The sequence below is a fragment of the Blennius ocellaris genome, assembly GCF_963422515.1.
Source record: "Blennius ocellaris genome assembly, chromosome: 11".
Lineage (NCBI taxonomy): Eukaryota > Metazoa > Chordata > Actinopteri > Blenniiformes > Blenniidae > Blennius > Blennius ocellaris.
The window spans coordinates 21,206,337-21,233,695 of record NC_137660.1 but is presented as its reverse complement, the minus strand read 5'-3'; the positions used below and the strand labels follow the sequence as shown (position 1 = coordinate 21,233,695).

The 27,359-nt window shown below is 42.1% G+C and overlaps 2 protein-coding genes across 2 annotated transcripts; both read left to right on the top strand.

Moving 5' to 3' along the window:
- Nucleotides 1-294: 294 nt before the first annotated feature.
- Nucleotides 295-9,680, top strand: pidd1 (p53-induced death domain protein 1; the record flags this gene model as incomplete). Its single annotated transcript, XM_080504417.1, is given in 16 exon segments — nucleotides 295-1,222; nucleotides 1,524-1,937; nucleotides 2,014-2,166; nucleotides 2,261-2,312; nucleotides 2,392-2,593; nucleotides 3,224-3,373; nucleotides 3,466-3,639; nucleotides 3,730-3,877; nucleotides 4,200-4,335; nucleotides 4,421-4,571; nucleotides 4,790-4,913; nucleotides 5,038-5,153; nucleotides 7,045-7,152; nucleotides 8,096-8,292; nucleotides 9,417-9,637; nucleotides 9,640-9,680. Coding segments are annotated over 16 exon segments (2,988 nt in total). The 5' UTR covers nucleotides 295-621.
- A 1,475-nt stretch (nucleotides 9,681-11,155) lies between these two features.
- slc25a22a (solute carrier family 25 member 22a) lies at nucleotides 11,156-26,690 on the top strand. The gene is made up of 11 exons (XM_080504638.1): nucleotides 11,156-11,237; nucleotides 18,295-18,490; nucleotides 18,586-18,711; nucleotides 18,803-18,858; nucleotides 19,050-19,140; nucleotides 19,766-19,820; nucleotides 20,528-20,588; nucleotides 20,812-20,956; nucleotides 21,053-21,207; nucleotides 21,288-21,363; nucleotides 21,463-26,690. Exons 2-11 carry the CDS (start codon nucleotides 18,471-18,473, stop codon nucleotides 21,614-21,616), a joined length of 939 nt encoding a protein of 312 aa, XP_080360764.1. The 5' UTR covers nucleotides 11,156-11,237; nucleotides 18,295-18,470; the 3' UTR covers nucleotides 21,617-26,690.
- The last annotated feature ends 669 nt before the right edge of the window (nucleotides 26,691-27,359 follow it).

Genomic DNA, 27,359 nt, shown 5'->3' with positions numbered 1-27,359 from the left:
GTCAGTGAACGACAAACGGGGTCAAAATAGAGTCAACAGCGCCATCGCGTGGTCAAATAGCACATGAGGGTCCCGCCCTGAGCTGAAACTTTGGCGGCGCTGCCATAGAGGCGCTTGTTTATAAGACACTGGAGCAAACAGAAAGGCGGAGCCTGTGGTCTCAGGCTGACGAGGAGCAGTTCGACTCCGCCCGCGTCATGTCGGTAACCAGCTGAAGTAAAAACGAACGTCGCGCTGTGACGCAGAGCTTTCTCTTTTAAAAACAACCGGGCCTCAGGAAGTTGTGCTTCAGTGTCAAAAAACAGGTCAACTTTATGCTTTATTCAGTTTGTAGAGCCACGTTAGCTTGTAAGTATCACCGGCATGTAAAGGCGGACTGTCAGTTATGTAGTTTTCGGCAATATGTATTTACTAAACGTATTAATTCTACATTGATAGCGCTCGAACCGCTGTATTTATTCATAAAAGTTGTCGCTTCGCATAGCGGTCATTTATCTTCCTGCCATGCCGTAGTGAGATGGCCATTAGCCATGTCAGGAGTGTCATCATCGCGGATATCACGCAGACAAAAAGCCTCAGGACAATCCAGACCAGTGACCAGTGTAATGCACAGTGCTCTCAATGGAGAGGGGCAGTGGAGAAGAGGCAGCATCTGATGAAGAGTGTGGAGACCGAACAGAGAGCAGGACTGTGAGGGATGGAGATGTGGAGGTCACGTATGGAATCAACCCATCAAGGAGGCTACCGGAAGGCCTCTCTGTGGACACTTTGGCCCGTAGGCTGCTTGAAAGTCTTTTGAGGAAGGATGAAGGGGAGAGAGAGACTGGGCTGACGCCGACCACTGGTGTGATGTCTGAAGACCCAGCCGAGAGGGACGCCCCCTCTGCATCTCCCTCCAGCTTCTCCTCATCCAGCTCCGCCTGTTCCTCCTCCAGCCGTCACCTCGCCGATAAGTCCACGTCGTCCCCTTCTCCTCCTCCCTTGTGTCTGACTCCACCTTTGCCTACGTCTGTGGAGCTCTCGGCTGTGTTGACCGACACTCGGCTGACCCTGGACGTGTACCAGGGGGGAGCAGCCGCCTTGCCATTGCTGTGGGGGTCCGTCCCAGGACAGCTGAGGGACCTCCAGTACCTGAGGATGGGCTCCGAAGACAAACCGGGGCTGGATGGTGCATTGGGTGTCCTACCGTGTCTGACAAGTCTGCGATCGATGGCTATTAGAGGTACTTTTCCATCTATTGTTTTGTGGTATTATGTACTCAGCCTTTGCATCATTTTCACATACAGGCATACATGTGTAGAGACATTGTTTGGAAAGGTTGGCTAATCAAAATGATCCAATCCAATTCTTTACAACCTTCAAGTTTGTGTGGATGTTGATAAAAAAAAAACTGAACAAATTTAGTTGAAACAGATTTTATTATAATTTTTTTTTCATTTTACGGACCCAATAAAATGAAATTTCCGGGGTTTTTTTTAGCATCACTTTTTTGGCTCAAATTTGTCTTTTCTCTCTTTTTAAAGGGAACTGTTTCTATGATTCACAAGGCGATCCCCTGCCTGGCCTCCTCACCTCCTTGCCCTCATCCGTTTCCTCACTTTCCCATCTGGTGCACCTGGATCTCTCCTTCAACCAGCTCTCCTGTTTCCCGCCCTGCCTGCTCGGCCTGCCGTCGCTCTCCTCTCTGCTCCTTTGCCACAACCTCCTCTCAGGCTTGCCTCCTGATATTGGTCAGCTGTCCTCCCTCAGCTACCTCTCTCTCCTGGGGAACAAGCTGATGTTTCTCCCCCCGAGTCTGGGTCAGCTGGGATCACTTCAGACGCTCGACGTGTCTCATAACCTTCTCCAGCAACTACCTGATGAAATTGGTTCTCTGGGGAAGCTCGTTAAACTGGAGCTATCGCACAACAAGCTGAACCAGTTACCAGAGAGCATGGGTAAGGGCCCTTTGGTTGAGTTAAGCTGGTGAATGCTGTGTTAAATTTCTGATCTTCTAATTCTTTGTTTGCACAGGCTCTCTCCTGTCACTGAGGCAGCTTTTCATTTATTGCAACGACCTCCGCCTGATCCCACAATGTCTGAACAAGCTGCCTCTGCTCAGAATAGATGTACGGGGCAATCCTTTGGGAAAACCCCCAACACCTCCTCCCCTGCCTCCCACACCTGGTGAGAAGAGAACACAAATAAGCTTCAGACCATATTGAACAATACTCAGATTCGTTTGACTGCACACACTGATACGACACACATTTCTTGCCAGATCGAGCAGAAACTAAAATACCAGAGCTCCACCTTGGATTCAGTCAGCACAGGTACAGCATCACGTCATCAACTGTGATATTGTTAGCGGCCGTAATAAAGATGTCGTGCTCCTCTTGCCTTTCCATTTAGTTTCAGCGTTTCGTCTGCTGGGTGTCATGTGTTTATCCCCGGGGGGGCCGAGCTACTTTTCCCCCCAGGCTGCCTGGTGACAACCACAAGACTGCAGTGGGCCGACAAGAGGCCAGAGAGAAAGTGGGTGTTGCTCGAGGAGCATGACATCCTCCTGAGCCGTCCGCTGGAGCTCCGTCCTCATGGTATTACGTTCTTGAAGGTATATGAATAAGTTCTAAACTGTTTATGACATCAATTTCCCCGTTGACTTCATGTCTGCGAAAGGTTTCAGCGATTCACTTAAGTAGTGCCAATCTGATGACAAAAGTGTGACGATAAAGTGATTCCAGCAATGTGGATTAAAAGTGTGGAAAAATCAGGACATCTTGGGCTGTAATTTGGTGTCTTTTTAAAAAAAAATATTTTTTTAACTTTCTTTAACATTGGTCCATTTATCATTTATGCTTTCAGTTGTTTGGTCAAAGAATTCACAACAATAAAAACTACACTTCAATTCAAATTGTAAAATCTCTATATATTTTGCATTTCTTAACCATAAAATGACATATTTAAGGAATTTTTTATAGTTTTTTTTATCAGAATATATAAATTATAAAAAAATTACAATACAGTAATATAAATATTATATAATATCTATAGTAATATAGAAATAACTGACAAAATTCCATTGATATTCAGTTTTTTTTTATAGATGCACCTGTATTACTACGAATCTGCAACATGTGTATTAATGGAATACATCTGTGCTTTGCTCTTTATCCTTATTATTGTTCACTTCCTAATTGCACCTGCATGATGTGACGAACCTTCATCTTTGAAATCCCTCTAGCCTGTGGAGGTGTGTGTGCCATACCATCGGGCAAGAAGAAGGGAGGTGGTGGTGCGTACGTTTGACGGAGTCTCATGGAGCTCACTGCCCACTCATTTGAGGAGAGGGAGCGAGAGCCATAGCAGTCACCCGGGGGGACGTCCAGCCAGGGTGAATGATTGATCTCCCCACTGCGAAAGGATATTCTTACAAGTCTTTTTTTTTTCTGTGCGAAACAAAAGGATGACTTCTTGTACTTGTAGCTGGCGTGCTGCTCCGTACGCCACTTCTCCTGGTTCATGGCGGTGTCCCGCCCAGTAGAGGACAGTTGTCTTGTAACACCAGCTGGAGCCCTACTGGTGTCCAGCTCCGATCCTGGAATCAAACTCAGTTTCCCTCCAGACTCCACTGTGCAGACTCGCACCATAACTTTACAGGTGAGACCTGCTGATAGCACGAACGTATTGTAAGAGCAATGTAAACTCTTTTTGCAGGGCTTCAGAGCATCTCTCTCTCTGTGTGTGAAGGTGCTGCAGGTGTCGATATCGGAGGTGCAGGCTCTGTGCGATGATCCTCAGGCCAAAGTCAGTCCCCTCCTTTGTCTCTCTCAGACTCCCAGCATCAATTTTCTGCAGCCAGTGAAGGTTCAGATCCCTCTTCCATCTGGACTCACAGGTATATTGCACCATTCTCATTCTGATGTATTTTTAACACGAGAATACACGAAGTCTGTGTAAAACTCTGAGGTACACGTGGGTTTAAGTGCCGCTTTCACATCTGGAAGGTATCTGATGAGAGGCAATGTCCTCTAAGGAGATTTATGTAATATTTCTATTTCGGGTTCTATTGGTATATTATGACATATATAGTCATTGGGATTCAGTTTGTACCACAAGATGGTATATTGAGTCACTTTAAGAAGAACAGACTGGCACTAATCTGACTCAACAACGTCTCACGATTTATTGTTTAAGGCATATTACACTCGTCTCCACAGGCCACATGGTGGATCTGTCCTGTTTGCACCTGCTTCATGGAGATCCTGCTGCTCAGACCTGGACGGACATCACGTCACAAGTGTCCCTCTGCGTCACCCATTTATATGCGATTTTCTACATTACACATTTCTCTTGGTGAGTTTCTCCCCATCACATGTGTTTAGTTGAAAGTATGTTACTATGTTGTGCTCTAACTCTGGATTGTTTTGCTGAATCGCAGGTACTGGCTGTGGTACACCACGCAGCGCTGCGTGAGTGGGGTGGTCAGGAAAATCTATCAAAGGCTAAAACAGTTCCGAGTGCAGTTCCTCGTCCTCCAGCGGAAGACCGATCCCTCGCAAGTCCTGCTTCAGTGCTTACCTGCCAACAAGGTCTGGAACACGCTTCCTATTCCGGGTTGTAAATGGCTTTATAGAAGTGTTGAGACCATATTGTGTGTTATCAGCCCTCGTTATCAGTTTTGTGTTTAATATCTCAATTCTATTAATATTTGACTGAACGGATTAGTGAGTGGTGTGAGTCTTTTTTTTTTTGTTTGTTGTAGTAGTAGTAGTAGTAGTAAACATTGACTGTGACGGTTGTTGCGCAGGTAGAGGGCAGAGTGCAATCTTTGTCTGAGCAGTATGATGGACCACAGCCTTCAGACCTGTGCGACCTGCTGGAAGGAGAACAATTCTTTGCTGGCTTTGAGAGGGGCTTAGATATCAGCACAGGTCTGATTTCCTCTTTGTCGCTACATTCTTACATTGTTTCCCTTAAGGTCTTTTTATGCACTAATGCGTATCGGTTCTGATACTTGCAATAAGTCTTGAGCCTATTTTGTTTTGTGTTTCGCAGACAGACCAGACTGTGTGGGTGGAAGGCTTTGTTTTGTGTTTTACTCAAGCCTGAAGAATGTAAAGGAAGTGTACATCTGTGCAGCTCAAGGTCAGAAGGAGTCGGTGAGGGGACAGGTGAGACGAGCAAATGCAACAGAACATACCAAGATACTGAGCCACAGTTTTAGGTTTAGTCTTTAGTTTTTCCATATCTCTTTCTAGGATGAAACGCTCAGGCCAGAACTAATTTTGTTCTTGGTTTTGCCCAATTGAAAGAACAAAACTATCTGTCCTTGCAGAGAATGTATCCACCTTAAGTGTGCCAAGCGTCAACATCTTGTGGAAAAGGAAAAGGGCACAGTGAGTGATGATCTTGCTGGCGTTGCTGAAAAACACGTTCATCCAGCATCCAGCTGATGACATAACTCATTTAATTTGATTCAGAATGTCACAATGGGACATTATAGTCAGTAATTGTACACGGCCCCTTAATTAATAGGGAAAACATTCAGGGAGCTCTTGTTTAAGCTGCTAACTGGCATCAACTTTTTTAATGTAACACTTGCCTGACCGTGCATAGCTGTATCACTTCTTTGTGGCAGCACGTTTTTAAATCCCTTTTTGTGAATTGCAAAAGTATAATTAACTGCCTGGGTGTCAGTAGCATTTCTACTGCTATAAATGTATTCACAATTAATGGACCTCAAATATTAGCAATTAAGCTTACTGACAGCTAGAATGCTTTATTATCGTCTCTCTAGGTGATAGTAGAAACACTTAACATTAATGGTCCGCCTATTATCTCCTTTGTGCTTCTGAGTATTGCCCCTGCTTGGTTTGGTGATACTAAATCTCCATTAATATGTTGCCTTTGGAGAAGCAACAAGGCAGCATTATCAGCAGGTACATGGAAGGCCTGAGTGTCCCTGATTTTGTTCCAGTATTGTCTCTTTATGGCAGACCATTGTTGCTTTTGGTCTGTAAATCCAAATTTAAATCATGACAGATGAATCTTGTGTTTTGTAAAGATTATGTAACTCCATGTGAGGCTATCAGCATAATTAAGTCCCCTTTTGCAAATTAAAAAAACGAAATATATGTAGAATTGCGTTTGCTTCTCTTCCCTGTTATTCTATTTTTGCTGAGTTTATCAAGGAAAAAACTGTGATTTGTGGCCTCAGAGATGCCAGTGCACAGGCTGCATCTGTTATGAGTAAGATATCCAAGAAGTGTGCTTCTGCTGCCATGTGTGATAGATTCGATAACACCATTTCAAGAGGTGCGATAACTGGAGGAGTGGAGTCTGCTACTTGAATTTCCTGCGTGCGATCGCGTCTACTAAGTGCCACTCTGTGCAGCTCACATGGGGACATGATTTAAATACATCGTGCGGACTGCAGATATAATTTTGTCTAACTCCGTTGGATAGAGGATTAGTCCAGTTAAAAATATTATCCAAGTCACATGTCAACCCTGTTAGATTATACAATCATGATGAGAGCCATCAATATACATTCTGCTTTCATTGATGTCGTATAGAATCTCTGTCATGTGCTTGCTCGGTTGTCAGATGGAGGAGTGTTGGTGCAAGTCTCAATAAATGGCGGACACAATGCTGTTCATCATTTACCGCAGTAACATTGAACTGTCCTCTGGAGGAGATATATGTCGGTCCCAGTGGAAAATGGGTTGAAACAAAATTGCTGCTTGATAAAGTATTTGAAATCATAACATATCTTAAGATTCATTGGTAATCTGTCCAGACCTGACGTTCCACTCAATGCTGCCTGTGATGAGTTCCAGTCCTTTTGGGATTAAGTCTTGAAGATGGGATCACTAAGCTTTAAAATCTGTGTAAAGAAAATGCAGTATAATGTATATATTACATAACATGAAGGAGAAAAGTTCAACAGTTGAGTGCCAGCAACATTGTGCAGTTCTTCTGGTCGTATTTGGTCCTTAAAAATCAATCGATATATGTTGAATGAAGCACATATTTTAAATGTACTTTGCTTCTCTGTTCCAGGTGTCGTTTTATAGAGGGGAGATTCCCGGCAATCTTCCAGAGGAAGTGTTCAGGAAGAGGAAGGGACTGGACAGCCAGTGGCTTGCGACTTTACCACTAAGACTTCCCGTCAGTTTATTTCAATTTATTAATTTCATATGACAACATAAAATCTTTTTTTGCCGAGAAATTTATATTTATTGTAAGGATACAACCTCAATTCCAAAAATGTTGAATGATTGTGTTAAATTTGAAAAAAATCCAGAATACAATTATTAACAGATGTCATAAACCCATAATTTAGGCCTAATGGAATAAAAACATCATATCAGATGTTGACAATGAGACATATCAACAAATTATGTAAATGATCTGCCAGTATTGAATTTGATGCCAACAGCAAAATAGTGAAAAAACCCATCATCAGAGAGCTTTTTTCAGTACAATCATCTTGATTATACTGAATCAGTCTTACTGGAGCTGTACAACAAAGCCCTTGACAACATACAAGATCATTTAACGAGACGCCACGATTAGTTTTACTGCTGACATCTGCAGCTCCAATGTTTGCCTGCTGCCGTCGCTGAGCCTCACTGCACACGGGAATTTCTGCCATCTTCCAGTTATATCGTACAGAAGTTGCCAGGAAATAAAACAATTCTCAGAATAAACCAAAAAAAAAAAGTTTATGTAATTGTTCTTACCATGAAACCACTTCACTCATCAATGTACCAAAACAAATGTAGATATCAGACAGGGAAATTTTTTGGATTGGCCAATACTCAATTCCTTAAAAATTAATAGGGATCGAGGCCAAAAACTGACCGAGACGTCCCTATTTTTAGCACTTGCAAATAATTTTCTTCAGCTTTTATTTGCATCTTATCATTTTCCATTTCTGGAATTGCAGTTGTATATGATGTTGTCGAATTTAAAATGTTCACTCTGCAAAAAAAAAAAAATTCTAGGCGAGACACTTTCACCTAACACACATAAATACTGAACTTGCTGTGATCCTGCTAGGAAGTTAAAGGGCTTATATAAAATAATTGTTCATATTTTATCCCCCTAGGCACGAAATGCAGACAACCACTTTATCAAAGAAGAACTTCAGTATCCTCCTCTGAACCTGGGCGACCCTGAAAGTGGGTACCTGACAGAAGCCAACCTGTTGTCCATCTCTCTTCAGATTGGGCAGGACTGGCGTGTCATTGGGATTAATCTTGGGTTGAGCTACCAAGAGCTGGATCGCATCCAGTATAAGTACAGGTAAGACTTACAAGTACAATGAAAACCATCTAATGATCAAAGTGGACGTTATAGCGTACAAAAAAAACCCCAGCTCGGGAGTAGTTACTTTAGGATCCTGTTGGCTCAGTGGTTCATCCAATATAGATGCAGAAAAATTCCAATAATGTCCTTCAACAGTTGATAAGTAGAACAGAAAGAATGATAAAAGAAACAATGATCCCATGATCATGAATTTCTTAGTAGCTTGCCAAATGTCAGCAGTAATAGTCTGTTAATTACCTGTGTATGAATGGGTGTATGTAAATGATTATTCGAAAGCATGCTGAATAGTCAGTTTACCAAAACACTGTTATTCCAACTGATTGACAGGATGCATTTATTATACTCTCAACCACACTTTTTTCAATCTCAATTTGTGTTCGAATTAGTAAATCATTTGAGATTGCAACAGCAGTTCAATTAGAAAAAAAATATATATTTGCTGTTAATGGTACGCTGCATGTGTAAAAATGTAATCAGTTACTATACAAACACACACTCAAAGCCTCCACAGGATAAGATGGAATGTGATGGCATAAAACCCGAGAAACCCTGTGTCGGGAGAGAAATTGTCATTTTAATCGTTTTAATCTGCACTGCCAGCCTTCGCTAAGCCATCTGGGACACTGGAGCAGATTACACGCAGCCCGTTTCTCATCTGGCCCTCCCTCCCCCTTTCTCCTCCAGCGTCTCATGACACGTCCAGAATGCATTATGTAAAATACGGTATTCTGGTGACGATCCTGCACGTAAGAGTGTGATGCAGGAATGTGCTTGCACGTCATTTGAAGGATTTGTGCTATAAAATGCTATTTTTATCTTCTGTATCGTTTCGTCTTCAGGTTCCTGATACCAGGTTGCATAGTGGCTGACTGTGTATGTATTTTGTAATGTAGTTTAGAAGATGATGCATCCATCTAAAAATAAGGAATTGAACATACATTTTAGGATACTTTATATTCATAATCGTAACATAGTAGGATCATTGTAATTCAAAGGCAGATATGCTGTATATTTCCACTAGTTTTCATCCATATGTAGGTCACTGCAGCAGGAGGCATATTATGTGACATTTCTGGTGTACACTGTGCTCCGCTCCTCAGGGACAACCTGGGTGCGTTGGTGCTGGACATGCTGTTTCAGTGGGCCCGGGCACAGACAGACGCAGGTCCTGGGGCGGTGTCCAGACTGGTGGCTGCGATGATAGAAAGCGGGAGGAGGGACGTGGCCGATGAGATCGAGGACATTGTCAATATTGGAAGAAGGAAATACTCGGAGTCACTGAGGAGGGTAGGCCTGGATGTTGAGGGCTCCTCCTTCCCTGAAGCTCAGCAGTAAACGAGCCCACACTGGGCACAGATGGCTGACTTACACTTGAGCAACCCTGCTTGTTTACAGAGGGCCACCATCATCTCATCCTGCCGTCCGAACAAGTGTCCGTGTGCACAACTGTCCGTCCGTGTCACTGTCACTAAAGCCAGCAATCAGCTGCTGGCGCCTTTTTATTAAAGAACAGAGGAATCAAGTGAAATGGATGAACTGTGATTTGGCCTGCAGCTTTGTTTTATTGCACCTTTAATAAACTGTCTCAGAACGAAAAGTGATGCGACTGCAGCTCCATTCTGCCACGAATGGAAAACAATAGTTGCTCGTAGTGGTAAAGGTATGTAATCTATTTAAAACATGTCTCACAGTCATTTTGCTGTTTGTATGTTTTTTTTTTTTTTTTTTTACTGTTTTAGTAATTTCAGCTTTCCCTCAAAATCTTGTCCTTTATTTTAAAAGTGTTATGTTTCCTCCATGAAAAGAGTTGTCATTGGTCTATTACAACCTTACTTAGTGGTCATAATTGCACATCACTGCTTGTTTGAATAGGAGTGAAGCATTTCTAATTTTAAAGCAGTGTTTTGATACTAAGGTCTAGCCAATATGATACTAGTCCTTTGCAAAAGGGCAGAATGTGTGAGTAATCTGAAGCCAGTGTGTTAAAAGAAGGGAATTAAAGTTAAATTATACCTATTAAAAAGACACCGAGGCAGATAAGGTGCTCCCATTAGCTATCACCTTAATACATTTCGGCCTCTGACATGATCATCTCTTACAGGGGAATATGTATATTTGTCTTAACATGGCTTGGCTAATTCCTTGTGGAAGAAGTTGTCATGTCACCCAGAAGCAAATAAGTAATAGCATACTAGCTTTTCTTTCACTGTTCTCAAAAATAGTGTTAAAAGCTATTCCTGGTACCCGTTCAGACAGAGCAAACATTTAAGTTGTGTTCAAAGGTCTGGCTAATGTGCTGGAAAGTGCAAGGGGAGGGTTTTCTTGTCCCCTTTCCCCTCCACGACTCATTGACTTTATTTTATGTGTGCCTTCTGGTCACTGAGTAATCAGAGTAGCTGTAGCCTGAGATGTTTTTTTGCTTTTTTTTTTGTAAGCAAGTAGTCTGATGAGTACAATTGATGCATTCAGTCGAGTATGCTGTTTGCTGCAGGTGACTCACTGCAGATTAAATCCTGCATGCTCTTCTTCATCCCCAATATTTCCACTGTCTATTTTTTTTTTTCTATTTGCAGTGCTCAAGGTCATTGCGTGGAGATGAGTCGTCACCATGACGCTGGCTCCCCCCCCCCCCCGTTTCCTCCGCCCCCCTACACCTTTCTGCTCATAATAAAAAAAAACGTGCCTGCAGTTCCACTACACGCCGCTAGAGGACACCTCGTTTGGTGATTGGAGTCACAGGCTTGCTGGCTATTGCTGCTTCACCCCTCCTCTCGCCTTCCTCTCACTCCTACCTCCTCTGCCTCCCTCCGCTGGACTCAAATGCTAGTACCGCCGGTAGGTTAGCTCCTGTCGGCTCTGTCAGCTGGAGATCCAGAGCTCACACACCGGGGACCCGCCGCGGAGGAACACGGCTCTGTGAGGTATGTACCCACCGGGATGCGCAACCAAAGTCTTCTCGTGCGTCTCCCAACAGGAAAACCGATTTAAATCTCACCTGGGAAATAACGTGAAGGGTTTCGTTGGTTTTTTTTTTTTGTTTTCTTTAAAAAAAATGAGCGTAACCTGAAACAGTCGCCGGTTATTTGATGCGGGGATGCGACGTTCAGTCACGTTCCGTTATGTGGCCGATGTGTGGTTAACGGTACCGTCGGGGCCTATTGTAGACATAACGGCGTTATGAAACGCGGCTGAGTGATGGTCGTCAATAATGTGTCATGTCATGACTCAGGTGAGACAGTGTCCAGTTGCACTCACCTCAGTGAAAACCGACGCATTTTACCCAAGTCGCTTGTCCGAGCTACCCCCCCCCCCCCCTCCCACACACACTCCCGGTTAACGGAGCGGCGCACCGCGCTTGACCCGCCGTCGTGCGGCCATCCTCCCTGCCTCCGCAGTGACTGGAGGTGTCACGATCATGTGTGCGCGGATGTCGGAGTTGGAGGGTAAACCCACTTTAAATTGTACCCACCTCCCGACAGGCGGCCACACACTCCAGCTGGCACCGCGTCCTCTCCGCTGTCAGATCCAAGCAGGATAACGACACTCTCCATCCGCCACTCTGTGGTTTCCTCAAACGAAGTCTTGACGCTCACCCAAAGAATCCACACTTGCAAAAATTGCAAAAGTGTGAAAACCAACTGACCTCCAAGATGCAAGATGAAGTGATGCACAACTTGCAATTAAGTTGTCAGGAGATTTATAGAAACCAAAATAGGTTACAAAAAAGAGCTGAAACTAGGTCACAGGAGGATCAAACACCGACCCAAACCAAACAAAAACTGGCACGGAATGAGCAAATGTAACTACTACAACAAGATGAGTAATGGATTTGCACAATGTTTTCATGTCTATTCATTTTTTTTCAATGATACAAACGCGGCTTTGTCACTGTGTCAGACTTTATCGTCATAAATTATACTAAAATGTTTTGTCATTTGTTTTTATAAATGCGTATATTCACAATAAACACCAAATAAAATGACCAAATAAGCTAAAAGTGGCATCACACTCCAAAGAAAATATCCAACATCCATTAAAAAACGAACAAATATGTCATATAAACTGAAAATTACCAAAAGTCAGGCCAGCAAATAACACAAAAAAGCAATGACGAGTACAAACAAAATACCATCATGCAATAGTTATGAAATGGGGAAAAAAATTGAAAAACATACAATAAACAACAATTAAAAAAATACAATATAAATAGATGCAGAATTGAAAATAAAATCTACCAAAAACAACCATTATTTGTAAACAATTGTACAAAACAAGCAGATAAAACAATCAGGGAAACAACCAAGCTTCGGTTGTGAAATTACAGCAAAGAGAAGTCACCTCAAAGTGACTCAATGACGTACAAGAAAGGCCAGACAAAATAAACAGTGATGTTGCACAACCAAATGGTGTCAAAGTGAGGTGGATTGGTTACAGGTTGATAAATAGATGCAATCGGACAACAAAATCTCAAATCATTTGTTGGATCTTTTTCATTCTGGGGTGCTTGAAGGATCACTAGGGGCTCCATACAACTGTGACCATAGCATGAAGGAGCCCTCTGATAAAGCAGAATATATCCCTCGTGCCCACTGGTTTGTGTTTAACTTCTCAAATGCACACATAAGTTAACGATTAACTGGTGGATGTCAAGAAGACCTGGAAAAAGAAACCATGCATTTTCTTTTTTTCCTGAACAAGAAACAGCGTGTTGGTTTTGATGAGGCCAAGCGGTGTAATAAAAAAAAAAAATCCTCCTGCCTGGAAATTATTGATGAAGCAGGCCAGTCTTGGGTGTAGGGTGACATCCTGTGCTTTCCATCGGAACTGACGTAGCTTTGTGACTGCCGGCCTTTCTTTCAACGAGTGGAAAACAGTTGCCTCAGACCTCTGATTATACATTTTGTATGCAGGGCTGAAGGTTCACACCTTTTTCTGAATTTCTGCAGAATTCTCACCGGCAGGATCTTATAAATGTCAGCATTGTGTGTGTGTATGTGTGTGTGTGCACTGAATGGGAATCAGTTTTGCTGCGCTGGCAAGGAGCTGCCACCCTGCTGTGTGAAAGGCTTCTCTCTTACTGCAATCTACAATTTATAACCTAATATCTCAATGCAGAAAGGCTTTTTTCTTTTTTTTGTCCGATGTAACATCCACCAACAATGATATTCTTATTCCTTTATCAAGGCTTGAGGAAAGCGGAGATGGTGGCAAAACAAGCGGTAAGAAAGACAAGCCCCAGGTGACTTTAGAGAAAGAAAGAGCCACTAGAGATGACTGCATGGGCTATCACAGGAAGAAGTGAACACTACACCACTACTCTGCACAGAAAGGCCATTCTTGGTGCCTGAATGCTAAGCTCTGTCTGATATTTCTGGTCCACAACAATGCATAATTGGCCAGGATTAATGGCTGCATTTTGAACTCAGAGTAGAGTACCTCTAATAGAAATGCACTGGCGTGACCCGATCACAACCCTCACTTCTCCAGTTGTAAATGGAGATTTCCAGAGCGCTTTCATAAGTAGGCATTAGGTTTATAATCCTGATGCTGGAGGGAAGAGGGAATAGTTTTCAGATTTTAAATGTGACTCCACAAATTCTATTCCTTGTTGATGTGTGCCAGTTGGTGTGGAAACCCCCGCACATAATAGGCTGTTTTATAAATTGTTAAAAAAAAAGAATAATAAGAAAAGAAAACACATCACAATAATAACACAACATGAAATAAGAGTTGATGAATGTCTCCAGGAGCTGCAAGGGACTATGTAAAACCAATTTTTGTAAAAAAAAAAAATAATAATTATGAAACAGATGTGCACAGATATTATTATGGAGGTCAACAGCTCAATTAGTGCTACAAAAATAATCACAATAATTGCATAAAGAGAGTCTCGAGAAGGAAAACCAGACAGATTGAGATTTTGCCCGAGCCTTCATGAATTGCAGGATCACACTCTCGTCTCACTAAATTACGGTACTCTGGGGTTTGTGCAGAGTGTTATTCAGACCGGTTCATGTGAGACAGATGGACTGGCAACAATCATCTGCACTGAGTCTTTTCAGCTCCAATCACGTGAGGCGTGTTCTGAAAGCTCCACTGCTTTGTCACCACTACTCACTTCCCCTTACCAAACTTCCTGTCAGTCGCCGAGACCTTTACTCCGTTGATCCTTGAGAGCAGAGAGGCAGCTGGGCAGTTTTCATGAGCAAGGTAATTGGTCCTGCTTCATTTCAATATAAGAATAATCATTTGCATGTCAGTTTGAATTGGACTGGGGTTGATCGGTCTTCAGATTTGTCTTTATGGTTATTTTTATCTTTATGTGATTTCTTTATCTTTGAGACAGCTTCAGAGCAGATTAGTCAAAAACTTCCAGCGCTGCTCCTGCTATATTTTGTTACTGTGCCCGCACTATGCGTTTCTTTTGCTCAAGGGAGACTTTTCTGATATGATGTAGAAGCTCTCCGGTAAAATTACTATTCAATGCTACCTGACTGATAAATTTAAGTTGTTAAAAAATGTTATGCTCATGTTGCTTATAATGTTAAAATGGAAGACAATGAATAAACTGATACAAAAAAATGACAATATATAGGAGCAATAAGATCCCCTAAAGCAGGGTGGAGGCTTGTCAAAGGAATGAATCCAGTCAAATGAATTCATTTCTAAAGAAGATTGTAACTGTTTGGGAGTTTGTTTGTTTTTTTTACAATAATTTGTCATTTGTTGAATGAGACAACATTGTTTTTGTAAACTCAGCAGATATAACACAACACTTACAACAAGAGATGGACAGCCATTTGCATCAAGATGCTGCAGCGAAAGTTAGGAATCCACACTTACATTTTTTTCACGTAAAAATAAAACCATAAAGTTCTTATTATTTATTGGATGTCATGTTGTCATCATGCTGTGGGTCCCTGAGCAAGACCTTTGACCCCCGGCAGCTCCCCGGACGTTGTACTGTACTGCAGCCCACCGCCCTGAGTCATAAGTTGGATTAAATTCTGGAAAATAATTTAGTACAGAAAATAACCCACAAAAATGTAACCGGCTGGACTTTCTACTCAGCCTTTAGCAAAGTTGATGCTTGGCTTAAGTGGTTAAGTTCAAGGTTCTGCAGAAGTTGCATAATCATTTATTGCTTGTGTATCAGTGCTTATCAGCTCTAGTAGTGCAAATGTATGCATGTGTGTATGTGTGTGCATGCGCTTGCTGATGTTTGTGATATCGATGCCATAAGTCATTTGTGGTCAGCCAGTTTGATGAGAGATTTTTAGTAAATGTTGCTCAATTTCTTCCTAAAATCTAGTGTCCCAGAAGCACAATACATTCATCTAGTAATTTCCCAGAATTTGCTATTTTTTTTCTCCCCATGTGCTGTGAGAAGCAGAGGAATTTCTCGGAACTCGCGATGCCCCCTTGCTGTGGTGACGACACACTGAGGCAGATTCTTTCCGCACAATCTTCAATTGTCGTGACAAGACACTGCAGCCAGGCTATTGCTGAGAGTCAGATGAATGTCCTGTTGCAGACATGTCCGTGGTGCTGGAGATAAAGTGAAGTCGACGAGTGAAGCTGCAGGCGCGGTAGAAAAGTAGAGAGCTGTCAGTTCTGACTCATTAGATGTGAAAAGTGATCTTTACATCTTATACGTTTTATCCACAGTCCTATGAGTTCCGGAATATACCCCGCACTTTAAACCATGGCTTAATGAGAATTCAGAGTTCTGGGGAGGGCGGTATTGTGTGCGTTTTTGAGGGAGTCAGAGGCCAGAAACTTGAGCAACAAAAAAAGAGCATGCAGCTGGGTTAAGACATCACCCCTGGGTGAGAAAACGGTTTGACGAGGACAAGGCATGGAGGTGGGATGTGAATTCAGCTGTGTGAAACTCCACCAGCAGAGACTGACTCACTGACCTGCTCTTACAGCCTCCCCCCCCCTCCAAACCTCTGGAGCAGCCTTTGAGGGCCTCATGTTTCTGTCCAAACTAAACACACAAGCATGCCGCTGCAATCACATCCACATTCAGTAGTAAGGAAAAAAAAAAACAACCAAAAAAAACTACTCAGTTTGCAAACCTCCCTGAAAGAGCGATTTGAAGAATTAGTAGATCTTGGCTACAATGTATGGCTATAGACTCATGCACTACATGACTTATGCACTAAGAAACCCAAAAGTCAGCAAACATCTGAGACGTAAATGCTGTGTTTGAGAGTCGTGACTCGTGACTGAGGGAAATGATGGGGGGAGGGCTGCTGAGAAGGAGAAAGAGGGAGGGCTGCGGTGCGTACATGCTGAGGAAGCCTGTGATTGGAGGATGGAGGGGGTGGAGAGAAAGGAAGGGGAAATGGAAATCATCTTTTCATACTGAGGGCATTCTGACCCAAAAATATGGAGCATCTTGGCAATATCACACACATTTCATCTTTTTTTTTTTTTTTCCACATAAAGCCAGTGTTTTCGCTTCCATGAAAATGCACCGTCGCTCTATAACCTTGCCTTCGCCATGGAAGCACTTGTGCATAAAACATGAGTATTCAAGGACATTGCACAGATGCTAGGTAGTGATGGATTTGCTTGGCTGAAGGTGATCGTTCTGAAGGCTCAATTTTGAGGGAACTGTCATCTAACTTGTCTAATTATGTGTCCGTGTTGGAATAAATTCTACGTCAATGTCCTTGTTTTACAAACATTGTAGTGTTAAGATGACTTTGACGAATGCTGCAATGATGTCTTTGTTACATAAATGCTGGTGGAGCATATTGAACTAAACTGATAAGATAAGACTCACCTGTCATAAATGACACTCAGCTGTTGGGCTGCAGTTTTTTTTTTTTTTTCCAAACACATTTTATTGGTTTTATGCACAAAGAATATATAAAAAACTAAAACATAGTTCCCCCACCATCAGACAGAACATTATCTATAGACAAGAGGACATGCAAAATAGTCAAATAAACAGAATAATAACAAAATAACTAATGATGACAATAATGAAAATAGTAATATTACTACATTAAATTAAAATAAATATTTGATTCCCATCTCCACCTGTCCACATGTCGAAGTGTCCTTGAGCAAGACACGGAACCCCAAACTTCTCCCAGTGCGTGGACTGCTGCCTTGCATGGTCGACGCCTCCATTGGTGTGTGAATGTGTGAATGTGATTAACAGTGTAAAGTGCTTTGGGGACGGCACACGTGGCAAAAAAGCTCTATATATGTGAAATCCATTCAATAAAAAAAATAAAAAGACAACTGTAGTTTGTCTCCAGTCCACAATATGTAATCATGCGTTAAGGGTCACCAGTAATCAAAAGGCCATTTTACTCTGTCCCTGAGTTTGAGAGTTACAAAGGGAGGCTTTAAAGACTGTCTTCCCATTAATGGCAGATTCAGATCTGCAGGTATATAATTTAGGAAAGGTATCCAAACTGTTGAAAATAATTCTTGTGCCTGCCTAAGAAGCAAGGCGCAAAGATTACTATACGAGGCAGCTGTTGAATTCTATTTTTCTTCTTTCGTCATTTTGTGGCACATAAGTAGTCCCACACCATTTGGAGGACAGATGCAAAAAGCACATCAAAACGTGTGGAAAGTTTGGGAATAGCATGCTATGACATTTGTTGATGTCATAGCAGGCTAACTGCTTCTGTAAAAAAAAAAATCCCCCAAAAAATCCAAAGAAAATTGCCCAAACAAAGCAGCTGGGAGAGGAACCTCATGGAGGAGAAGAATAGTTACAGTAACTACGTCCTTTCACCTCTATCTGTTGCCATGGAGACGCTGACGGACAGGAACAGGGCTCTGAATCAGAGTTAAGGATGTCATTAAAAGATGTCGGCAGCGAGAGGCAGGCACACAAAATTCCCTCTGGAAATTTTAAGTTTTTGTTCTTCTTTACTCACTTACTTCCATTTCTATTAACTTCTTACTCAATTCTGTATATTTTGTTGTTTATGTGTTTCCTCACAGATATCTACTAACTAACATCTAACAACACCTGCAAGCTGACAAACAACATTTCTACTCCGTCACAAACTCACACTTGAACAACAGAACACTACTTTAAGAAGCAGGAGCAAGAGGACGGCCCACGAGTCACCAGCTAACAGACACATTGACCTTTGACCAGCTGGGGCTTGAGATAAATGGCTGACAAGCAGATCAGGTAAGGTTAACTATAGTAATGCCTCATTTTGGTCAAAACTGTTACCGCTGCCCCACATTTAATATATTTGTCTCTGTCTCTGCGGTTTTATCCAGTTTGCCTGCCAAATTGATCAATGGGGGGATCGCTGGCCTGATTGGAGTGACCTGTGTGTTTCCCATTGACCTGGCCAAGACTCGGCTGCAAAACCAGCAAAATGGATGTCGCCTTTACACCAGCATGTATGGAATTTCTGTATTTTATGAATTCTCTTCCACACATCATATTATTTCCCGTAGGAACTTGTGAACTCATAGCATGACTATGTTTCAGGTCTGACTGCCTTATTAAGACCATCCGGTCGGAGGGGTATTTTGGGATGTACCGAGGTAAGTTGGAAGACTTTCAACTTTAATTGTAAAGTAACTCTTTCTTTTTAAACACAATATCTTTGCTGTCAGCATCACAGTGAAGCTACAGAAATGATTTGAAGTATCGCTATTCAACTATGCAAAAACCGACATTGTGCACCACTTAATTGTCTTTTCTCTTTGTTCTTTTTGGATCTTTGTCATTGTAGGAGCGGCGGTGAACTTAACACTAGTCACGCCAGAGAAAGCCATCAAATTGGCTGCTAATGACTTCTTCAGACATCACCTCTCCAAGGATGGGTGAGGCATGAAAGTGTGAACAGGCTGACTGACTCGCACTTACCTACCACACACTTGTGACCGTGATTAACTGGTTTGCTCACCAACATATCCCCCCCCCCCCCCCCCCCCCCCCCCCCCCAACTACTCTCATCTCTTCAGCTGTCAGCATTTCACATTGGGTTGATCATTAGCACATGTCAAACAATAGCAGATGACATGTAGTGCATGCATTTGTTGCCCACCATGACCACTGCCTGCACTGATAAATCTGAGATGACAAGCTGATGGATGATTGACTTAACAGTCCCAGCTGCTCACCTTGTGAACGGTCTTTAAGCATATTCTAATTCATCCAGGTAGGAGGCATCTAAAACCGAAATTCGGTCGGGTCAACTTGGAAGACGTTTCGCCTCTCAACCAAGTGGCTCTGCCAGTTCTTGACCAGGATAGCGAGTCAACCTTGTGAACTGTTAATCTGCTCTTTTGCCTGGGATGATATGGAAGACAAAGCTTAGCATCCCCAGTACCAATGATGATAGCTCCTTTTCCAAGGACTGAGTAATTAAAGCTGTCCAACTCTCACCTGTCAGTCTAAAGTGTGCTGTAATCTGATCCTGCCTTTTTTGTCCTTTGTTTCCTCCAGAAAACTCACTCTGTTCAAAGAGATGCTGGCTGGATGTGGAGCAGGTACCTGCCAGGTGCGTGGGTTTAAAGACCTGCCGACATTGGCACCACTCCTGTCAGACTCACACACAAACCTGCAGGAGCGACAGCCTCATTTGTTTGTGCCTGCAGCTACAATTAACCACAACCACATTTAAATGAATGGTGGTGGTCATAGAAACATGCTTGCAGTTTGTCTCTATGGATTTTGTTATCTGCGATCTGAAAGTGACGAGAAACATCCCATTATGGTGAATGATTTTTAGTCACTGAAATGTTGTCCTGTTAACCGCACTACAATGGAAGCTAGATGTGAGTGATCAGATAAGACGCTTTGAGAGTACTTGGCCATGGTGAACTGAGTGAATGAGTCAGAGGCAAATGCTTGTTGTCAATGAGGGCAAAGGCTTGGGGCCCCGGGAACGTGATTAGATTAAGTGTAGCAGACCTTGGATTAAGATTGCTACTGAGAACATGCCATCTCACCCTTAATCCAGTTAACTAGTTACTACTTGTGGATTAGAGAGGGAAACAAGAGTTGACATTTTGTCAGTGAATAACAACAGGATTTCTCAGGACACACACATCATACCTGACACAGAGAGTAGTAATCTGTCCTTAAATCCTGACTCAAAATCAGTTCCAATCCAAATAGAGATAAGATAACATAGTGTCGGCAGATCTCCATTCTTAGTATAAATAAACACTGTGGTTGATAGCTTTCATTTTGCTTTTGTTCCAGGTTATTGTCACAACTCCTATGGAGATGTTGAAAATCCAGCTTCAAGACGCTGGGCGAATTGGTAAGAGGAAATGAAATACAGCTGGAGCTTTTGTTGTTGTTATGCTGGATAAACAGTGGCCTCGTGTGGCTGTGTCAGAGATGGCAAATGTTTGTACCCTAGTTTCTGTCTCTACTTTATTCTACTTCGCATTCCAAATGTCTACTCGTGTGTCTGATATTAGCAATGGGTAATGTAGGTTTGCTTTTTATAAAATTAATGATCTGCTTCTTGTGCATTGCAGCTGCTCAGAGGAAGCTTATGCCAGAGACTGTGGCAGCTGGTACTGTGGAAGCCAAGTCCCCAACAGCCATGCAGCTTACCAGACAGCTACTGAAGGAAAAGGGTATTGCTGGGCTGTACAAAGGCCTCGGCGCCACATTGCTCAGGTGAGACTGATCTGGCAACCAGCTGACAGATTTAACTACAGACTGACGTTTCTTTTTTTTTGCGACTAATGCTTTTTTCTGTGTGTGTTTTTGAAGGGATGTTCCGTTTTCTATTATCTATTTCCCACTGTTTGCCAACCTGAATAACTTGGGAAAAAGAGGTTTAGATGGCCCCGCTCCTTTCTATGTGTCATTTATATCTGGCTGTGCCGCAGGGAGCACAGCGGCAGTCGCCGTCAACCCTGTGGATGGTGAGCACTGAGAATGACGACAGTTATGTCTCCACTGACACTTCGTGCTACATATTCATCTGAATCCATTTGTGTTACAGTTATAAAGACTAGACTGCAGTCCCTAAATCGAGGGAGCACAGAAGACACGTACAGCGGAGTGACTGACTGCATCAGGTGACCTCACTGTCTCTCATTGCCCCACTCCAGCATGTGTGAAGCTTCATGTATAGCGCAGCACCAGTTTCTGTAACAACGTTTTCATTTGCTCTCCAGGAAAATCCTGCGTAATGAGGGTCCAGCAGCTTTCCTGAAGGGAGCCTATTGTCGAGCGCTGGTTATTGCGCCTCTGTTCGGCATCGCCCAGGTGGTCTACTTCCTGGGTGTGGGTGAACTTATCCTCAGCTTCTTGCCTAAAAAACACGACTAAGAAGCACCTCCTTTTATGCCTTTCCCTCCCATAATGCATCACACCAATTGCGTGAGAGTTCATCTCGTTCTGAGTTCCTGTCTGGTCAAAGTGCGCCCAGTCAGTACATTTTTGTTTAAATTTGTTGTGTTGAATGTTCAAATAGTTCAGGACAGAGCCTTTTTTGCCAAGCTGCCTGTGGTGGCACACCAAATTCCAGTTGGCAGGCTCAGCGAGCTCTCTGGAAATGAAGCCACAAATATCAGCTAATGTCTTTAATGGAATATTGCTTTTTAATGACAACATTTTATCACACTTTGGATATGATTGTTGAATTTTTGAATTAGACATACTGCCCTTGGTTGCTGCAGTTTTGCAAGCCCCAGAGTACCTAATTTTCCAAAATGCATTAGCCTTTTGCTGATAACAATAACCTTAGAAATCAGTTGAAAATATGAATTTGCAATTAAATGGAATTTCTTTACTAAGGAAGATATTTTACAGCATTTGATCTCGTGAAATACATGCGAAAATATTTTATGTTACCCAGATGGTCCATGCTGAAATGTTAGACACAGAAAATTAGATTTGCATTTGCTTCTGTTTCAGACAATGTGTTGAAGTGATACCAGCTCAATCCCTATGCTCTTTCCTGGGAAGCCACATCCCTTCCTGTAAATGGTTGTAATGAACTCAGCCATTCAGCTCAAAGCAGACTTTGATTGCATTGGCGTTTCTTAGTAGATCGAGTTCCATCTGATAGTTAGCACTACCACAATGGTTCAACTGTTTTGGCTGCTTGTAGGATATCCCTTATTTCCAGGTTACACACGAGAATATAGCAACAGTGTGAAGCGTTTGGGCATTATACACTACTACAAACTACGCACACCCATTGTTTAAACTTGACTCGGAGACACAGACAAAACACACAAAGAAAATGCTGCTCCTCGTCTTTCTTTGTAGTAAAACTGCACGATTAGTGTGTTGGACTCGAGGTCACACCAAGTCCTTGATGCCTGCAAGTCTGTCAAATGATGTGTAATGCCAGTTTTCTGCTATGGTTCGACAGTGGACTCAGATGAATTAGTGTTGGTTAGAAATGGCAATAGAAAGCTAAATCAGCTGACAAATGATCAGACGTCACCTACTGAGAGCACCATCATCCATTGTGGCGCCAGTAAGTCTGCAGTACTTCTTGCCCCTTCAGATGTAGTTATGTTTGTTTACAGATGAGTTAAAACTCAATTTTAAATATCCAAACTTGAAATCAGTGGCAGGACCCAAAGAGCTAATGAAAAAAAAAAAAAGGATTTCTTTATCAGAAAATCAAACCAATGTTTTTTTTAAGTGTTATGTGCGTGTCTGTGTCTATGTGTGTGTGTGTGTTTTTCTCTTCAAACCAAACATCTGGGCTTGTTTGCTTTGTTTTTTTCTTTGCTTCGAGCTGCTAGGGTAAGCTGTCCAGTCTTATCTCATTTATGCGTCACAACACTGAAGCCCTGCCATTGGTTTATCTCATCGGATATCAAGGTGACTTTGATGTGTATTATCAATCACATTCCTTCCTTACTCCCACTGTTCAAGCAGCTGGTCAATTGTAGGGTTGCACTGTGGGTATACATGCAACCTTTCAATATGTTATCACTTGTGGGAGTGAGCTTTATTTATCAATATTCCTTTATATAGGCAGTATCTCATTATATATATATGTGTGTACCGTATGTGTTTTTTTTCTGTGTCAAAGTGTTCTCCTTATCTATATTGTATATATGCAGATTCTGTGAACTTTAAGTTTTTGGATTTATTGTTTATTTTGTACATGATGGCTTATTTGCACACCTACCTCTCCAGTCCCCCCCCCCCCCCCCCCCATCAATTCATATTGTGATGATTTTAATGTTATGATGATGTGGACATATCAAATGAGGTCATTTCAATGCAACAAGCATTAATTGAAACTAAATGCAGCATATTAATGAGTGTTTTGCTTTTCACTGTATGCAATGAGAATTCAAGCATAGATGACATGTTTCCAGAGGTGCAATTTCTCCTTAGAAGTTGGTTAATTCTGTGGAACAGCCTGTTTTTCTACTGTCTATTTACTTTGGACCAAATGAGACAAAATGTAATGCTAGTAGAAGTGGAGTTAGTAAGGGAAAGGGTAATGGCATTGCCGAAAATGAAATGAAATGAAATGTCATAAACCCTGGACACGGCTCGTGAAGACCTGTTGGCATCAAGCAGTGAAGTATATTTGTCTTTTTGAATGGTGCTTTTTTTGGTTTTTTTAATGTGGTAGCTGCAGTATGACAGTGGCTGCACAAACGACCAAGGCTGTATCGACTGAGTCACACTGAGTGAGCTAAACTCAGTGTTATCTGTACATACATTTTTAAGGACGGCTGATGATCTCGGGCTAGATATGTTTGCAGAGGGATTTACTATACAATTCAAATTGCCGGCTAAGAAGCCCTTTTAATGATTATTAAACAGAAAGATAAATTTTGACACACACTGAGGAGAGTCAATATTTGGGGCATAAATATTGAGAATAGTAATATATTGGTCAAAAAAATTGAACCCTTAATCAAAGTGTATCTCCATTCTGAGTCATTTTCTTCATGCTCAAAGATGAAAGGAAGATTCTTATTTATGAAGATGCCTGTGGCTTTTTGGCTCTATGAATGGCAGGAGAAATAAACTTGGCCTACCTCGTCCCTCCTCAGCTTCAGATGTTCTGTATCAGATAGTGTTGTTTCCTGAAGCAAGGCTCGATCAGATTTTAGTTTTTTCAGATGTGTCAAAATGTTCTTTCTTTTAATTACATGGCCCAACCCTTGGACATTCCAGGTCATGAGTTTAAGTGAACCAGACACGATAGCTGCAAGAGCTGGAAAATGACCAAGTGACAGATACTAATTGAAGAAAAATCAATCCGGATGAAAGTAGTTATATGAAAAAGTAAACCTGATCTCCTGTCTATTGGCAAAAAGAAAAGAAAATCTGAGCAGCGGCATTTACCCTCCCCTATCCTGTCCCCAAATGACAGGATAAAAATACCCTCAAATAAGTCACTGGGCGTTCTAAGCATAGATCAAATCTTAATTTAGCAGATAGTTCGCAATAGCACCTAACACAATAGACAGTGCCCATCCTCCCATCTGCGTTCAATCTCTAGCGGGGGGAAGTCGGCGGCAAGACCAACTAAAGTCTGTAATGTTGTCCAGAGAACATTTGTAGGGACGTTGCCCTCTGCCTTCTCTGGGAAATTGATTAGTTTCAGGTTTTTACGTCAACCACAGCTTTCCAGGTCATCAAGCTGTACTGTTTTCTTCCTTTAGTTTTGAGGAGTTAAGCGTCGCCATGTCTGAGGGAGGACGAGGTTGCTTATTGAGCAATTTTCTTCTTACCGCTGGCACCCGACGAAGAGAAAATAGGAAATTCTTTGTCTCGCTGCGATTTAGGTATCTCTGAAGTACAATGCTAAAATTGTAATTAAGTATATTTGGAAAAAGTCATAGATTAGCTTAAAGTCTGGGGAGGATTAGCGTCTCAAGCGGCCATCTTGAACCAGATCACGTGACCAACTCTGCGCTATAAACTGTCTTAACTGAAAGCCATAGGTTCGGGAGGCAAAGCTTGACTTCAGCTGACACCTTTGGCCTTGCTGGTAGTTGACATGATCAGCCACTGGGAAATGGAAAAAAAAAAAAAAAAAAAAACTAAACAAAAAAAACTAAACCAACAGAGATTCACCTGCTCGTGTGGGTTTGGCTTTATAAATTACTGTTGTTATTTTTCTTTATGACATTCCAAATTCATCTCGTATATGCTGTTTTTGTGATTACATTGCCTATTTCTGTGTTGTTGGATTATTGTTATGATTTCTCAGCTCTCTCCTTCTCATTTTTTATCAGTTTTGTTTTCTGTTGAATCTTGAAAATGTTGTGCAAATTATTCTGTTTGACTCAGCTGTGAATTTTCACTGACCTTGTGCATTCAGTTTCGTATGTGCGTGTGTGTGTGTGTGTGTGTCTGACGGTGTAGTGCTGTAGTTGATGTGTAGTTGTTAGTGTGACACCGCGGTATTTTCCTCTTTTGATTGTCAGTCCCATGCTCTCTCTCCCTCCTCCCTTCTTCTTTCCATCTATTCGTCACAGTCCTCTGCCACATACTTTATCCAGCATCCACAGCCGGGTTGCAGGGTAACACAGAGGTCCTGACAAAACACCAAATATCTGACTTTAGAGTGTATACAATCAAAGAAAGCACAAAGGTTTATTAGGCACAGGAGAGCATGTGGCCAGCTTTGAATATTCAAAGGTCTTGGAAACCCACATGCTTCTTTTGTAGGCAAACGACTAATGTATTTCTACACAGATGTTGATTGATATAAGATATGACTTAAGTTTTGAAGTCTTGCAAAAGAGGCTTATCTATGTCTGTAAAGCTGGATTCATAGGGCTGAGATGACAGATCATTATAAGAGATCCCACATGATGGTGTCCACTATGTTAACCATCAGCAGTTATCCACAATAAATGTATATCGCCTACATATTCTAAAGAAATCAGATATAAGAATGTAACTTAGATATTATAAGATGTATTATAATTATAGTGAAGAGTTTATTACATTTTAATCTAAAGATTTGTGCTTTATGTACACATACACTGAATAATTCAAGAGCCAGCTCACTGATATGCAATAAGTAGAAATCACACAGATATACAGTAGAGAAACACATACACACACACAAAAAAAAAAAGAATCACTGAATACAATCAGTTGATCACAACTACACAAAATGTATGCATAATACAAATGGGGACCTTGGAGGCCTTTTGGGGTCAGAGCTCAATTCACGGCCTCTCTTCTCTTCCTCCACGAGGAATTGTGCATCACAGCACTTTAAAAGCAACGACCCTCCCCATCACCCCCCTGTCCATCTACAAAGTCTCTCTATGAACAAAGAGGGTGTTTTTGAGTATGTGTGGTGAAAGACACAGTTGTCATAGACATTGTTTACGATGCAATGAAAAAAAAATTATTGAAAATTTGTGTTCCCTGTCACAATTTGCTGTTCAATAAAGTGACTGTCCTTCAATTGGCTGCTGATGTGATCTGTACTGGGGGTTACAAATGTTTTTTGTTTTTTTTCACACTCATCAACATCTTTCAAGGTCCAGACAGATCAGCAAAGAACTGATGCTAAGTTTTTGTTTGTTTGGGGGGGGGGGGGGGGGGGGGGGGGGGGGGGGGGGCTTTGGGGAACAGCTGAGGCTGGCGCGAGGATGCTCTGCTCCGTGGAGCCACCAGGTGTCAGTGTGGGGTTGCAGTGAAGCTCGGGGCGCTCACATGGTGGGAGTATGAGGAGTGTGTGAACAGTGTGCCTCACACTACAGGTGTATGCTCAGCCTGGGTGGTGTGGCAGTTAATCACGCGCTCTGATTTCACTCCCGGGCTATCTCATTCTCATGTCATGCTAGTTTCTATCTCTCGCAGCTGTGCCAGCTTACACCCCTGTGTGTTCGCCTTCCTCACGCGTGATCGCCAGCATTTCACTTGATGTGAATAAGATCTGTCTCTACATGTTTACAAGTCATGAGAAAATGGAAATGTATTTATGGATTTCACAAAAAAAAAGAAGCTCGGAGGTTATGAATCTTGCATTATCTCTGCAGTCCTTTTTTTGGGGATGGAGGTTTATTCATAATTAATCATCTGCTGTTTATTCAACATTCATGCTGATTTTAATATT